This window comes from Nomascus leucogenys, chromosome 2 (assembly GCF_006542625.1).
Source record: "Nomascus leucogenys isolate Asia chromosome 2, Asia_NLE_v1, whole genome shotgun sequence".
Taxonomy (NCBI): domain Eukaryota; kingdom Metazoa; phylum Chordata; class Mammalia; order Primates; family Hylobatidae; genus Nomascus; species Nomascus leucogenys.
The window spans coordinates 120,180,847-120,196,901 of record NC_044382.1 but is presented as its reverse complement, the minus strand read 5'-3'; the positions used below and the strand labels follow the sequence as shown (position 1 = coordinate 120,196,901).

General features: G+C 40.4%; 1 protein-coding gene across 2 annotated transcripts in view; it reads left to right on the top strand.

The window, feature by feature from the left end:
• EPB41L4A (erythrocyte membrane protein band 4.1 like 4A) overlaps positions 1–16,055 on the top strand; it is a 261,160-nt gene that overhangs the window by 216,615 nt on the left and 28,490 nt on the right. For both annotated transcript variants that reach the window (XM_003259826.4, XM_030817603.1), the window contains exons 14-17: positions 3,672–3,755; positions 4,689–4,802; positions 13,480–13,527; positions 14,540–14,617. In XM_003259826.4, the coding sequence (XP_003259874.2) occupies positions 3,672–3,755; positions 4,689–4,802; positions 13,480–13,527; positions 14,540–14,617 (324 nt within the window). The remainder of the gene's footprint in view (positions 1–3,671; positions 3,756–4,688; positions 4,803–13,479; positions 13,528–14,539; positions 14,618–16,055) is intronic.

Sequence of the window (16,055 nt, the reverse complement as noted above, 5' to 3'; positions counted from 1 at the left end):
ATCAGAGATATGTGACCTGCAAAGACTTCTTAGATCATCTACTTGATCTTTTTTTGGTAAATAATAGTGTCTTCATTCAGCTGTATTGTGGCCACGTCGAGGAGTATAGTTCATAATTTCTCAGCAAGATAACTTTTAAGATCTGAAGATTCTCAGAGTTGTAATATTTTACCCAGGGATTTGCCTATGTTTTGTTTAGTTCTAAGACATTTACCGGTTCTCCTTTTAGGATGACAAGATCTTTATCATTGCATAACTTTAGTTTACCGTATTTCTCTTAGTCACCCTCACAGCTGTGGATAGAGAGTCAGCTTCATCTGTATGTACAGGGTATGCTTGTGGTATGTTCAGCATAAGAACAGGAATCTTTCATAAGATTCAGATCCCAAGCTTTTTTAGAATGTGCAGAAGGGGTACAATCCTCCTTTTAAAAATTTATTTTTTCAACTTTTATTTTAGGTCCAGGGGCACATGTGCCGGTAGGTTTGTCACATGGATAAGTTGTTTATCACTGAGGTTTGGTGTATGTATGATCCCATCACTCAGGTATTGAACATAGTACCTGATAGGTAATTTTCAACCCTTGCCCTCTCTCCTCCTCTGGTAGTCCCCAGTGTCTATTGTTCCCATCTTTATGTCCATGTGTACTTAATGTTTAGTTCCCACTTATAAGCGAGAACATGCAGTATCTGGTTTTCTCTTTCTGTGTTAATTCACTTAGGATAATAGCCTCCAGTTGCGTCTGTGTTGCTGCAAAGGACATGGGTTCATTCTTTTTTATGGCTGTGTATTATTCCGTGGTGTATATGTACCATATTTGCTTTATCCCATCCACTGTTCATGGTCATCTAGGCTGATTCTATGTCCTTGCTATTGTGAATAGTGCTGCAATGAGCATGTAAGTGTATGTGTCTGTTTTTTTTTTTTTTTTTTTTGAGTTGGAGTCTCACTCTGTCACCAGGCTGGAGTGGAGTGGCACCATCTTGGCTCACTGCAACCTCCGCATCCCGGGTTCAAGCGATTCTCCTGCTTCAGCCTCTCAAGTAGCTGGGACTACAGGCGTGTGCCACCACTCCCAGCTAATTTTTGTATGTTTGGTAGAGATGGGGTTTTACCATGTTGGCCAGGATGGTCTGCATCTCTTAACCTCGGGATGTGCCTGCCTCAGCATCCCAAAGTGCTGGGATTACAGGTGTGAGCCATCGCACCCGGCCATATGTCTTTTTTTGTAGAATGATTTGTTTCCCTTTGAGTATATATCCAGTACTGGAATTGTTGGATCAAATGGTGGTTCTGTTTTAAGTTCTTTGAGAAATCTCCAAATTGCTTTCCACAATGGCTGAGCTAATTTATATTTCCACCAACAGTGTATAAGTGTTCCCTTTTTTCCACGATCTTGCCAACATCTTTATCTTTTGTCTTTTTAATAAGAGCTGTTCTGACTGGTGGGAGATGGTATCTCATTGTGATTTTAATTTGCTTTTTTCGAATGATTAATGATGTTGAGCATTTTTTCATGTATTTGTTGGCTGCATGTATGTCTTCTTTGGAAAAGTGCCTGTTCGTGTCCTTTGCCCATTTTTTAATGGCATTGTTTGTTTCATCTCGTTGAATTGTTGAAGTTCCCTATGGATTCTGGATATTAGACCTTTGTCAGGTACATAGTTTGTGAATATTTTCTGCCATTCTGTAGATTGTATGTTTACTCTGTTGATAGTTTCTTTTGTTGTGCAGAAGCTCTTTAAAGTCTCACTTGTCAATTTTTGGTTTCATTGCAATTGCTTTTGGGGACTTAGTTGTAAATTCTTCACCAAGGCTGTCCAGAATGATATTTCCTAGGTTTTCTTCTAAGATATATTTTCATAGTTTGAGGTCTTACATTTAAGTTCTTAATCTATCTTGAGTGGATTTTTGTATATGGTAAAAGGAAGGGGTCCAGTTTCACTCTTCTGCATATGACTAGCCATCCCAGCACCATTTAGGGAGTCCTTTCCCCATTGCTTGTTCTAGTTGCTTTTGTTGAAGATCATATGGTTGTAGGTGTGTGACTTTGTTTCTTGGTTCTCTATCCTATTGCACTGGTCTTTTTGTCAGTTTTTGTACCATACCATGCTGTTTTTGTTACTGTAGCCTTGTAGTATAGTTTGAAGTCGGGTAGTGTGATGCCTCCAGCTTTGTTCTTTTTGCTTAGAATTGCTTTGACTGTTTGGGCTTTTTTGGAGGGAGGGTTCCATTTTAGAATAGTTCTTTCCTGTGAAAAAATGATGTTGGTAGTTTGATAGGAATAGCATTGCATCTGTATATTGCTTTGGGCTGTATGGCCATTTCAACAGTATTTTTCAATCCCATTTGCAACCACATTCCTGTGATGAAACTGGTACTTGAAGCACCACCAAAGTTTTCCTCTCAAGCTTAAGATGAGAAATACCTTAGGGTGTGAATGCAATTAACTTGTCACCCAGGATTTTTTTATTCTTTAACTTTTGTATACTCTCTCAGTTCCTCTTTTATCTCTCTATTTCTTTTCCAGTCTCCATTGTCCTTTCTCTTTGCTTTTTCTGATTGATTGGTCACATACACTTTCTACTATTATATTAAATATCTACCATATTTGTTTATTTTCATCATTTCAAAAAGCAAGCTTTTACTTTGGGAATTGAATCTGTAGAGATTTTTAGCCTTTATAAAAATAATAAAAAAACTAAGCTACTATCTACTAATTCTATGGGATATATGCCTCTGTCAGATACATAATTTTATAGGCTTACTTTAATTCCATCATGGATAGTATACTAGGGTGCAAGTCTTTTTTTTTTTTTAATACCTCGTCGTCTTTCCTCTCTTTGTTGGCTGTTACAAAGTACTCTGCTGTGACCGTATCCTAGGACAGTTATACAGAGGATTCCTCAAAAAGCCAGGGTTAAAAGTGGATTTGGAGTTAAATAGCTCTATCTTTATCTTAAGCTAAGACTCCTGAGGATGTGAGAGGTGACACACCCCTCCCCAGTGGTGCCTGGAGGCTTCTGATTAGTCCCTTCCTCCGTGTCTCCCCAGGGGTTTGTAAAACAATTTGTTGAGGGTAGAATAACAACTCAGTTGCATTTACATTCTTAGGACTGAAAGATGATACTAGGTCAGGAAATAGCATTTGAAAGTCATTCTGATCTGGAGGGATGAAGCCAAGATATGGCGGAAGCTGGGAAAAGGTCAGTTTGAGTAGCCTGAACCTGCCCGGGGCTGACTGACCTGTGTGGATTCAGACCCGTGCCTGGAGCCAGGGCTTCTATGATCACTGTTGTGAAAAGGGAGCCAGGCTGAAGATCCTGGGAAGCCCAGGTCCTTCCTCCTTGGCTTTCTTTTCTTCTTGGCTCTGTGCTTCCCCTTGTTCCCTCTCCTGCAGGTGGACTCTAGAGTTTCTTAACAATTGATGGACCTGGCATCTGTTGACTAAAGCAGTAAAACTAGAAAGAAAGGGGGGAAAGACGCAAAGGTTCTTGCTGGAGACAGATTTTTTAGGCAGCGACTTCGTGTTCTTCTTAGAGTCACGGGTATAAACAAGCAAATAAGTGTGCACATCTTAACATTTGTTTAAAAATTTTACTTAACAAATAAGTGAGTTTACTTTTATTTTCTCCTTAATTTATTTCTCATACTTTTTTTTTAAATTAAAGCTTTAAGAAAGCAAAGAATGAAAATAGCCCTGATACCCAAAGAAGCAAATCTCATGCACCGTGGGAAGAAAATGGCCCCCAGAGGTAAAGGGACTCATTGTTTTTATAAAGGAGACAGTAGGAAAGGGGTTAGTACTTGCAGCTCATTGAATAAAGGAATCCAGCTGCTGGCTGACTGATCACAGCTAGCTTTGGATAAAGTGGGCAGACTCTAAATCAGTGTGACCCAGGGGGAGAGGGGCTGGGATTTCTGAAGTGAAAATCAACACTATGTTTTATAACATGAAACTTTTTCCTGGAAAGGCAAAAGGGAAACCTAGGAAATACTATGAAATTGCCTGTAAGGTAATATATTTCTGAAAACTCTAAATGGCATATTAATAATTTGCCCCATTTCATAGTTTTGGTTAAAAGGTCAAAAACTATAGCTGATGAATAGTGATGCTGGAAGACCTTTATTCCTAAAAGTATGGTTATGTCTAGTTTATCTCTGGTCACAAGTACCAAACCAGTGACAAACGTGTGTTGTAACTTATAGTTCAAATTGTAGCCCTGCCACTTCCTAGCTACTTTATTTGCGCCACTTAATTAAGTAGTCTATAGTTCAATTTTTTTCTGTTTAATAGGTTTAGTAATTGTACCTCAGTGCTGAAGGCTGATATGAAGATCAGCTGAGATAATGAATGTAAAGCCTTTAGCTGAGTCAGTGTTTAGAAAGGGGTAAATTCATCATACATACGAATTGTTATTGTTATTTGTGTGTGTTCATTTTTTACTACTGAAGGCTAGTGAGACAAATGGCATTCCTGCAAAATAATGACCTTTATGATTTGATTTGCCAGATCTTACCTCTTTTCTTTTAATAAGTCTTGTCAGCAAAGAGAACCACGTGCCGCTGGTGCGTGTACCTCTGGAAGTACCAGCTGTGCAGTTATGAATAACTCTAGGTCTGGGCTGGGGTGTGTGTTTCCCCAGGAACTCTCTGGGCTCTTATTGACCATTTATCTTTCTCTCCAGTGGACTCTACAGTTCTCCCAGTGACCGCACTAAGTCACCAAAGTTCCCTTATACGCGTCGCCGAAACCCCTCCTGTGGAAGTGACAATGACTCTCTACAGCCTGTGAGGAGGAGGTAAGCGGAACACAATCTCTCTGTTAGCAGTTTTCAGCAGAAGCATTTTGTCCCAGGCCTGACTTTATAACAGGTGATTCTTATACCAACATTACTGTTTCTCTCCAAGATAACTGGAAGCTTACTCTTTTTGACATCAAATAAGTTAGGAATCCTGAAGTATTTATCTTAAACAGCCAGAGTTTTAGACAATAATTTCATAAAATATTGGCAGGAACTTGCTTTCTGTATTCTATTTATAAATAATGTGTCTAAAAATAGTATATAATATATAATAAAAATATGTATTATATATAGTATATTACAGAGTAGAGACAGTATATCTTTTATTTTTTTTGAGACGGAGTTTCACTCTTGTTGCCTAGGCTGGAGTGCAGTGGCACGATCTCGGCTCACTGCAACCTCCGCCTCCTGGGTTCAAGCGATTGTCCTGCCTCAGCCTCCCGAGTAGCTGGGAATACAGGCATGCGCTGCCACGCCCGGCTGATTTTTTGTATTTTTAGTAGAGACGGGGTTTTTCCATGCTGGTCAGGCTGGTCTCAAACTCGCAACCTCAGGTGTTCCGCCCGCCTCAGCCGCCCAAAGTGCTGGGATTACAGGTGTAAGCCACGGCACCCAGCCGAGATAGTATATCTTAATATATAAAACATATTAAGTGTTTCTACCTGAGAAGACAAAACTACACTTAAAGATAAGCCTTCTTAGCTGAAAAACGCCTTTTAAAGCACAGAAAAAAATGAATCCTGTTACATTTTACCTGTACGGGTAGAGTGTTTGAAGGGATAATATTTGTGTGTGTACGCTTAATTAAAAAAGTTCTTAGCTGGAAGATTTGGACCTCTCTGCAAAGCAGGCTGGGCACTGTGACAGGTACAAGAGAGGAAGATGTAGAAATGACTCATCAGTGAAATTTTTTTCACTCCTATATGGCAGGGACTGTGTTTTACTTTGAGTACCTACATAATTGGCATTGTATAAATGACTTTTTCCTTTTTTTGGTTTTTGTTTTTATTTTTGAGATGGAGTCTTGCTCTGAGTCCTAGACTGGAGTACAGTGGCATGATCTTGGCTCACTGCAAACTCTGCCCCCTGGGTTAAAGCAATTCTCCTGCCTCAGCCTCCTGAGTAGCTGGGATTACAGGCATGCACCATCAGGCCCAGCTAATTTTTTTATTTTTAGTAGGGACAGGGTTTCTCCGTGTTGGTCTCGAACTCCTGACCTCGTGATCCCCCTGCCTCACCCTCCCAAAGTGCTGGCATGAGTCACCACGCTTGGCATCTTTTTCCTTTTTTTAAAAAATAAAAATGTATAAATTAAAGTAGAGATGGGGTCTCGCTTGCTATGTTGCCCAGGCTGGTCTTGAATTCCTAGCCTCAAGCAGTCCTCCCACCTCAATCTCCCAAGTTGCTGGGATTACAGGCACGAGTCATCGCACCCAGCCTAAATGACTTTTTTAATTACAAGAAGTTCAGTTCATGATGTCAGGTAACCATGAAGACTCTTTTTGTGCGCACTGCAGGTTTGGAAGCCAAGCCCTTCTTTCACCTATGCCCTAGTTAATACACACTTGCTGGCCCTTTCCTGCTTGATCCCTTTTGCTTCTGCTAGTTTCCCAGAGCTTTGCCCCCAGCTTTCTGAAACCAAGTTCAACTTCACTGAAATCCTTTGATGGTTAAGAAGAGAAGGGTCTATATTACCTTCATGTAGTAGGACTGACATGAGGTGGCTAGATCAGGACCAACAATGATTAGATAGAATAATAGGGTAATAGTAGGCATTTGTTTGGTATTGGCCATATTCCAAGTACTGAGCAAAGTGCTTGCTATATATTATCTCATGTGATCCTGCTAATAACCCTTTGGGAAATGGCATTTATATTCAGGCATGATGTGATTCTAGCAGAGGGGGATTAAGTAGGGAATTGGTGCAAAGGTATAAGTGGGATTGAAGGTGCAGAGAGTGGTATAACTCAGAAATCTAGCTGCTTTTAGTGCCTCTGGACTGAAGGAATGCAAAGAGAGAAGTGGGTGTTACCTGGAGACCAGAAGCCGCTTCCACCTTTGAGCTGGCAATCCTTAGCCTGTGCTCGCTGCTGACATTGCTGCAGGCACCGTGATGGATGCTAGGCAGGGACCGCTCTTGGTGACATTGCTGGAGGTACCACCACTGTAGCTGACCAAAGAACCCCCACTTCTCAGGAGTGCAAGAGTTGATGCCACAGGTACAACTAGAAGCGAAATCACTTTCCCCGTTCTCTGCCTTCAGATCTAACTGGAGTCTATCTTAACTAGAACCCAGCTGGCAAAGGTGTCCAGGAATATAAAATTTCCAGGCTTTCTATCTCTACAGTAGAGGGCAGACTATAGATGAGTCAGTAGAGGCTGAGTACCAATGAAAAATATTCAGCCCAGCATCACCATTTCACTTTTACAGATGAGAAAACTGAGGCTCAGGGAGGTGATCGTAGCTTGTCCTCTGTGGCACACATGGGATTGGAATCCCGGCCTGTACATCTGAAAAAGGTGGAGATAGTGATAGCCCTCATTTAAATAAAGCTGTACTTCAGCCCTTACTCAGCTTTCCCCTTGGGAACACGAAGAGTTGGTTCAATTTGGACAATACTTAAAACCAAAGCAACAGCACTGGGAAATACTTTAAAGTGCATTTGTGTGTATTGTGTGTTGAGGCGACATAGGTGGCAGGGATAATTAGAATTTAGCATATATTATTGGTAGATAGAGTTTTATAGTTTTCCACCCTTAATTAGTGCAATTTGTCAGTACTCCCTAAATAAAACAATTAACACATGTTGAGCAGATAGTTATTTTAATACATTTGAAAATGAACTTAATTAAATTTTGGTAAAATATGCCTAAATTTGCATATTTTCATACAAAATAATTGCTTGAAATAGTTTGCAGCATATGCACTCCCAAATCCAGACTCGACTTCTACACTGAGGTTCATTTTCCGCTGGCTTCCTGTGAAACACAGAGAAGTAATTGTGGAGAGTGGATACAGGGTCCTTTCATTGGCATATTCCGGGGGAAGGCTATTTAAATTTGCTGGGAAGAGAATCTTTTTGCCTGAGCATCCATAGAGGCTTTTGCCTGGTGCACTTACAGGTCTCTTTTGGGGATGTGTGTTTTGAGGCAACGAGCCATTGCTGCATGTTGACATAAAAGGACTAAAGCACATTCTTCTCTGTTTCTTTCCAGTATAAATGCCCTATAAGTGTCCTTGTCCTTGTCAGTCTTTGTTATCCTCACACGTATTTACCTTGCACTGAGCACACATCCCTACATTGCTGGATTAACACTGACATTTAAAATCAAGACATGTCATCAGCATGGAAGAATCTCAAGGACTTAAATTTAATAATAGGAAATTATATTTTGCTTTGGATACCAGGATAATACATTTTGCAATAGATGTCAAAATTTCCTATTTTGTCAGTTGTTTATCATGAGGTGGATACAAGCTATCAAATTCTGGCCGAGTCCAGAATAGTGATCCTTAACCTTTTTGGGTGGTACTACCCTCTGAGATCTGGTGAAATATTGCATTCATTCCCTAGGGAAAGGCAGGTTCATATTTAAATACATATAAACATTTTCATATAATTTTCAAAATTTATGGAGACCTTGAAGCCTGCTTGTTTAAACATTCCTATTCTAGAAAAAGAAAGGCAGCATATTTCCTGGTAGTACAATATATTTTCACTCCTCAGCTTTCACTTTTACATTAAAAAATGTTTGAGTGCCTGTTGTATGCCATGCAGTGTGCTGCTACCACTAGACAAAGCTCTTGTCCTTTGGGAGCTTAGATGCTGTTAAGGGATAAATATATGAGTCATAGGAATATATGTGCCATTATGACTTTAATACATAATACGAAGCTAAGCTATGTGGTACTTAGGGGAATTAAAAATTTTTTTTATTGAAACCTAGCATGCATACAGAAAAGTACACAGATGTCATAAGTGTAACTGCATGATAAATTTTTATAAATAGATGCCTGTGTAATGAGCACTGTTAGGGGAAGTTTGCTGAATCACTGAGCCAAAGAGGTTAGGGTAGGTTTCCTGAGGTTGGATGCTTGCGTTAGGATCTGAGATACAAACAGGCTAAAAGAAAGGAGCAATCATACCAGATAGAGGGGGCTAGCATGTGCAGAAGCCTTGGGAATGGAAAGAAGCAGGGAACCTTCATGAAAAGGAAAAAGGCCAGTGTTTATCAGACTCTGCGAGTGAATAAAAATGTGTTAGAAATGACCATAGAGAGAAAGATGGGATCAGACCTTACAGCCCACCTGGACTTTCTTCAGGATTTTGGTCCTTAGACCAGTGGTTTTTTACAGGAAGTACAATAACATCACATTTGTGTTTGTACAGATGACCCTCACTGTCCTGTGGAGAAATGGTGAAAGAGGGTAGTGGCAGAAATGCAGAGACCAGGTGGCAGGCTATTGTCCAAGTCCTGGCAATAGAGAGTGGGAGCATGCACCAAGGTGGTGATGTGGAAATTTAAAGAAGTAGATGGTTTCAGTAGCCAGTAGGAGGTAAAATTGGTAGGAGAATCAGTATGAGGGGTAGAGGAGAGGGAGCTGTCCAGAATGAAACCCAGGCTTGTTCAGTTTTTTAAATTTGATGTGTTGCATAGAAGTAGAATCATCAGGACTTTACAGGCTTGAAAAGGACAATTGCCAGTTTAGTTTCTGATATCCTGAATTTATGGTACTTCTGAGAAGTCCAGGTGCAGGATTCACATGGGTTGTTGAATGTAAGTCAGGAGCTAGATTTGCTTTATGGACCGAAATATAATCTTAAGTATGTTACTTGAAATATAGGGATTAGGTTGTTTAGGTGGATAGTATAGATAGAATGCAAAAAGACAAAGCCAATGACAGAGTTGTAAGAAGCTCCAGCATTTGGCTTAATTGAAGATTAACTGGTAAAGGAGAAAGAGAAATTGTGGCCATGGAAAAATCAAGAGAGTGAAAATTTGCATACCAAATGTCTCCCTTCTCTCTTCATTCCCAGAATACTAGAATCCAGGCTTCTATTACCCAGGCAGAAAATGAGAGAATCCCTTTGTAAGAAATGGACAGGGACAAGAGAAAAGACTATGGATACTAGCTTTCAAAGCATCTTCCGTTGAAATGGTTACATCTCCCAGGCATGAGATTAGAGAATCCCACTGCAGGAAATGGACCCAGGTGCAAGAGAAAAGGCTTACGTATACTTACTTTCAAAGGATCATCCAATGAAATGATTGAGGCTGCCCTCATATTACTGTGAGGCCATTAATTAACATGCTCTGCACCATCCAAAGGGCTCCAGTCATTTTAACACTTACTGCTTGAATAGGAAGAGAGAGCCATGAATGCCTGCATTTGAGCATTGCTTCTGTCTAGAAAGGCAGAGACTAAAACAAACAAATGGGGTGTAGGGTGGGGTTGGGGGCATTCTCACAGGAAACAGACAATATAAGAAATAAAAATTTCTAAAAAACTAATTATTTAGAAAGATGAAAAAATATATCCATGAACTTCTGTCAACACAAAGGTAAGAACTAATGAATAAGAGTTATTAGGCTTACAATTAGTGTGGCAGAATTTAAAATAATCAGTAAAATATTTGGAAAGTGACATTAAGAAAATCTTCCCCAAAACGGAACCAAAAAGCCCACAATAAAACAACTGTATGGAAATAAGAATAATAAAATTGTCAAACCTAGATATCAAACATTCAACTAATACAATTTCTAAGAAAAAAGAACAGAGAAAACATAGGAGAGGAAACTATTAAAGAAACAGCACAAGCAAATATTCTGGAACTGAAGGATGTGACATTATGGAGAAGAACCCACTGAGCATTTGACATAATCAGTTGAAAAGTTAGATTCATTCGAAGGTTCATTATAACTAAATTTCAAAACTTATAGATTAACAAAGAATTCTAAAGATTTGGAGGGGGCATGGGAATATGGGAGAGAAAAAAATATCCATGTACAAATGGTGACAAATCAAAATGACATTGGGAGCCACGTACGGTGGCTCACGCCTATAATCCCAGCACTTTGGGAGTCTGAGGTGGACGGATCACCTGAGGTCTGGAGTTCAAGACTAGCCTACCCAACATGGTGAAACCGTGTCTCCACTAAAAATACAAACTAGCCAGGCGTGGTGGTGCATGCCTGTAATCCCAGCTGCTGGTGGAGGCTGAGGCAGGAAAATCACTTGAACCCGGGAGGCGGAGGTTGCAGTGAGTTGAGATTATGCCACTGTACTCCAGGTTGGGCCACAAGAGTGAAACTCCATCTCAAAGAAAAAAAAAAAAATCGTGCTGACTAACAGTAATATCAGAGGAAGAAGGCAAAGAAGTATTGCCTTCAGAAGTCTGAAAAATTATTTTCAGTTTAGGAGTCTATGCCCAGATAACCATAATTGTTTGTATAGAATAAAGACATTTTCAGAAATTTGGGGTTCCAAAAAAGTGTATCTGTTATGCAAATTTTTCTGTTAGCAACTAAAAGATACACTTTACCAAAACCCAGACAAGTAGCCAAAAGACCTGGAGATGTAGGGTCCGTCATAGCAAGAAGCAAAAGGAATTCCTTGGATCATGGTAAAGGGGAGTTAGTCAAAGCTCCAGGTATGAGCAGGAGGGCAGAGGGCTCCAGGAGGGATATAAATGGAACTTGCAGATTACCTGAGTATCCATCCATAGCAGGGGTTTTGCAGTTCTCTCAGAGTTTGAAGAATTAGTGATAAGCAAAAGAACCCTAAGCAAGTGATATGTACATGGAAAACTTAGGCAAGTATCTTCTCTCAGAAAATTTAAAACCTACAGAAGAATGGAATCATATTCCTGGAACACTATTTAGATCATCTGTGACCAATTTTGGTATAATTGTGTTTATGCTAAATAGTGACCCCAAAATTTGATGTAAGAACAGGTACCACATATTGCTGTTAATGTTATTTGATATAAGTGTGTTGGAGGAATTGGGGTAACGTAAGCCATACATTAAAGAGATCAGAGTGGGAAGGTGCTAGATTACAGATTGTAAGGAAATGGAGCATGGGGCATAGACACCACTCTCCAAAAGTTTGGCTTTGAAGGAGAGAGGAGAGACTGGGCAGATGAGGGGGGATGTGGACTCAAAGTAGGTCTGTGTTTGTTTAAACAGTAGAGACTTGAAAAAGTCAATAGCTTATAAAAAGAGTCTGCTAGACGGGCAAGGTGGCTATGTGTGAGAGGTGGGAGGGTAGTTAATGAAAGTCATTGAAAAGACATGGGGTGATGGGACCCACAAAGCACTGGTGGAGGGACTGACCTTGGTAGTAAGGATAAATCCATAAATAACACGGAGAAAGATGTTGGTAAGTTTTTATTTTTGGTAGCAGGAAGATGAAAGAGTTCCATCTGGAGGCTCCTTTTTCCTTCAGAAGGAGAAAACAAAGTCATATGCTGAAATAGGGATACTGTGGGTCAGAGGGCTGCAGGGTGAAGAGTTCGAAACTGCTTTGTACTTAGATCTGCGAAAAGTGGCAGGATTGCTGAACCGTGGTGTGGCCCCACTTGAGGTTTATGAACATGGATTTGTAGTGTAATAGGCCCCTTTTGTGTGACTCCTTCCAGCACTGCTCAGCCAGCTGTTTAGGACTGATCCAGAAAACTTGCGTAGCTGGATTCACCCATGCCTGGGATTTTGCCAAAAAGATGGAATGAAAAACAGAGTTGAGGAACATGTTGAGTATCAGCATGCATGTTATTGAAATGATGGATTAGGAAATCTAAGCTGAGTACAGAAGACAGTGAAGAGAAGTGAAGAGCTGGTGGAGAGTAGCCATGTCAATAGATAGTCTTATTGGGGTCAAAGAAAAGGAAGAATGGAAATAGTTGAATAAGCAATAACAGCTTATCTTGGTTGAGCGCGAACCATGGCCCAGGTCCTAGTGTATGCATTTTAAATATATTAATTCGTTTTATCCTTTAGAGGAGACTTTAAAGGAGATTCTATTAAAAGTGAGTCACTGAGTAGAAAAGTAACTTATTTAAATCACACAAGTCATCAGTGGAGAAGATGGGATTCACATTCATGTCGTCTGGCTCTAGAGCCAGCACCTTTAACCAGGATGCCCCATTGAAGCTGTTTGAAAGTAAATGGGGAGTGGTAAACAGGAAGAAGAGGCGATTGTGGTAAGAGAGCAAAGTGTTTGGAGGTGGTTACAGATGATAAAGTCTTAAGTATGATCATGAGGTAGGTTGCTGAGTTGAAGTGGAGGAGATTATGAGCGAAGAGATAAAGAGAATTTGGAGCCTCAGGGTATGGGAAAGGGCATCCAAGTGAGATGATGTCAGTTCCACTATGGCAGAAATCAGCTTGGAGGATTGCAGTTCTGAAACTGCAGACTAACTTCATCATTGGATTAATGGAATTCAGACGGTTTGCAGGTCCCACTAGAGTGAGGCCAGGTGATGTTATTAACATTGTATTTCTGGGACGTGTCATATGTAGGGTTAGGCATATACATATGACTTAAATGTTTGGTGAATGAATGAATGTATGACAAATATGTATTAACTGAAGTGAAACTCATTCTGGTGTGCTTTCCTCAGCCAATTGAAAATCTCCTGTTTTCTTAAATGTTTTTTATTTGTTTTCACAGGAAAGCCCGTAACAGTGGTGAAGATTCAGATCTGAAGCAAAGGAGGAGGTAAAAAAACAAAAATGGAAGGAGAGTCAGAGGGAAGAAGGGTTAGCAGATTTAGAAATGCTCAGAGTTGAGGAAAGAGTGGGGGTATTATTATTAATTTTTTTTACTTTCAAAAACCAGTTTGTCTTCAGCTGATTCCCAGTCTTGGATTCTGTTGCATCCTAAGACTGTGCTGTTTCCTGCTCCTTTGTGTCTCAGAGGAGCTATCTTATTTATCTGTTGCCATATTATAAACCACTCCAGAACTCAGTAGCTTAAAGCAGCAACAACTGTATTTATCTAGTATAATTCTATCCATTGAACAGGCAGCTTTTTAGCTCATCTTGTTCACTGTTTCATGAGGCTGTGGTCAGATGACAGCTGAGGCTGTGTTATCCAAGAGGCTTTTCTCTTTCATGTTGGCATCTTGGCAGAAAGGCTGGAGGCCTGGGACCTCTCTGCATAGTTTCTCAACCTGGCTAGCTTACACTTCTGTAGACACTTCTTTTACACTTCTTTAGGCTGGGAGGAAGCAGAAGCTACCAGTCTGTTAAGCGGCTAGTCCTGGAACTGACATAGTATCCCTTCCACCTCGTTCTATTGGTAAAATCAGTCACAAGACCAGTGTAAATTCAGAGGCTAGGGGAATAAACTCTACCTCTCTCAGTGGGGCAGATGGGAGGGTTACAAGATTTTGTGTCCATATTTAGTCCACCACCGACTTACGGCTTTGCCATGTCAGAGTTCTGTTGGAAGTGATTGATTTTGCGGTCCTTTCTGGGAACATGCTGACATTCACCTTAATTGGTTTTCATATTTCCCCTGCATTGCCATTTCCCTGAGCTGTAGACTCAGTCAGATGTCTTACTGAGTTCAGAAACACTGACTTGGAGAGGGATAATACAGCTCTTGATGTTTGGATTGATAATTTTACTGCAAAATGAATTCCAGAGGACCGATATAAACCTTTCTGAAATTTTTCATGAGTTACAAACATGTGTTTTCTCTTTTGTTCTTACCATTTTGTCTTCAGGTCACGTTCACGCTGTAACACCAGCAGTGGTAGTGAATCGGAAAATTCTAATAGAGAACACCGGAAAAAGAGAAACAGGTAATGTCTCAATATTACAATTAACTGGCACTCTGAAATCAGAGGCTGCCCTTGGTGGTAGAAACTGTGGTCTTTGTAAGTCTTTTTTTTCCATCTGAGTCTGAGAAGCAATCTGGCACTATTTTGAAACACTTAGTTTAGGAAACTTTAGCTCTTTGAGTGGAGTTTTCTTACCTTCACAATAAGATGATTAAACAACTTGACAATGACGGTCCCTTCGTGTGTGTGTGTGTGTGTGTGTGTGTGTGTGTGTTTAAAGATGATCCTGTACATAGCTACAATGTGTAGTGAATTTCACTAAGGCTGGTGAGAAAGTTTACCATTTGTAGAGAGATTTCTCCCTGAACTATCTTTTCAATGGCATTACTATATTTTACCCAGCCAAAAATAACTCATTGTTTCTTAGATTCTGTGGTTTCAGGCTCATGTATATATATGTGCTAATAATATGTGCATTTACTCATCTGTGTGCACCTGACATTCCAAATATGTAAGATACATTTTAAAGAGATTTTTAATCACATCATTTGACAGGTAATCAGTATTAGTGGTGGTTTAATGCATTAATCAGTTATCCCTAGTTCCAAAATATGCACTCGAAAACAAGAAGTATTTGTGTCATTAATGAAAAGAGCACCTTGGGAGTCAGAGGGATTTGGTTGCCAGTCATGCCAGTTGTTAACCCAGTGGTTCTCAACTGGGGGAGTTTTGTCCTCCCTGCCTTCTCCCCAAGGACATTTGGCAATGTCCAGTCATTTTTTATTGTGACAATTGGGTAGGGGGATTGCAACTGGCCAGGGATGCTGCTAAACACACTACAATGCACAGGACAGGCTCTGGCAACAAATAAGTACCTAGTACAAAAACATACCGGTAGTGCCACTGTTGAGAAACCTGTTTGCACCTAATGTGGGCCTCTCGCCTGGTTGCTTTACTTTTCTGGGTTATCTTTTTCTCCTGAAAAATAAGGAAGCACGGTGGCTCACGCCTGTAATCCCAGCACTTTGGGAGGCCAAGGCAGGCAGATCACCTGAGGTTGGGAGTTCGAGACCAGCCTTACCAACGTGGAGAAACCCTGTCTCTGCTAAAAATACAAAATTAGCTGGGTGTGGTGGCGCATGCCTGTAATCCCAGCTACTCGGGAGGCAGAGGCAGGAGAATCGCTTGAACCCGGAGGTGAAGGTTGTGGTGAGCCGAGACTGTGCTATTGCACTCCAGCCTGGGCAATAAGAGGGAAACCTCATTTCACACAGAAAAAATAAGGAAGAAAGGAAGAAAGAAAGAAAGAAAGAGAGAGAGGAGGGAGAGAGAGAGAGAGAGAGAGAGAAAAGAAAAGAAAGAAAGAAAGAAAAATGAGGAAGTTGGATTGGATAATCTCCAAGGTCTTTCTTTAATGCTTAGAACCCTTGAGCTTGGCACAAATTGAATTGGTGGCCCT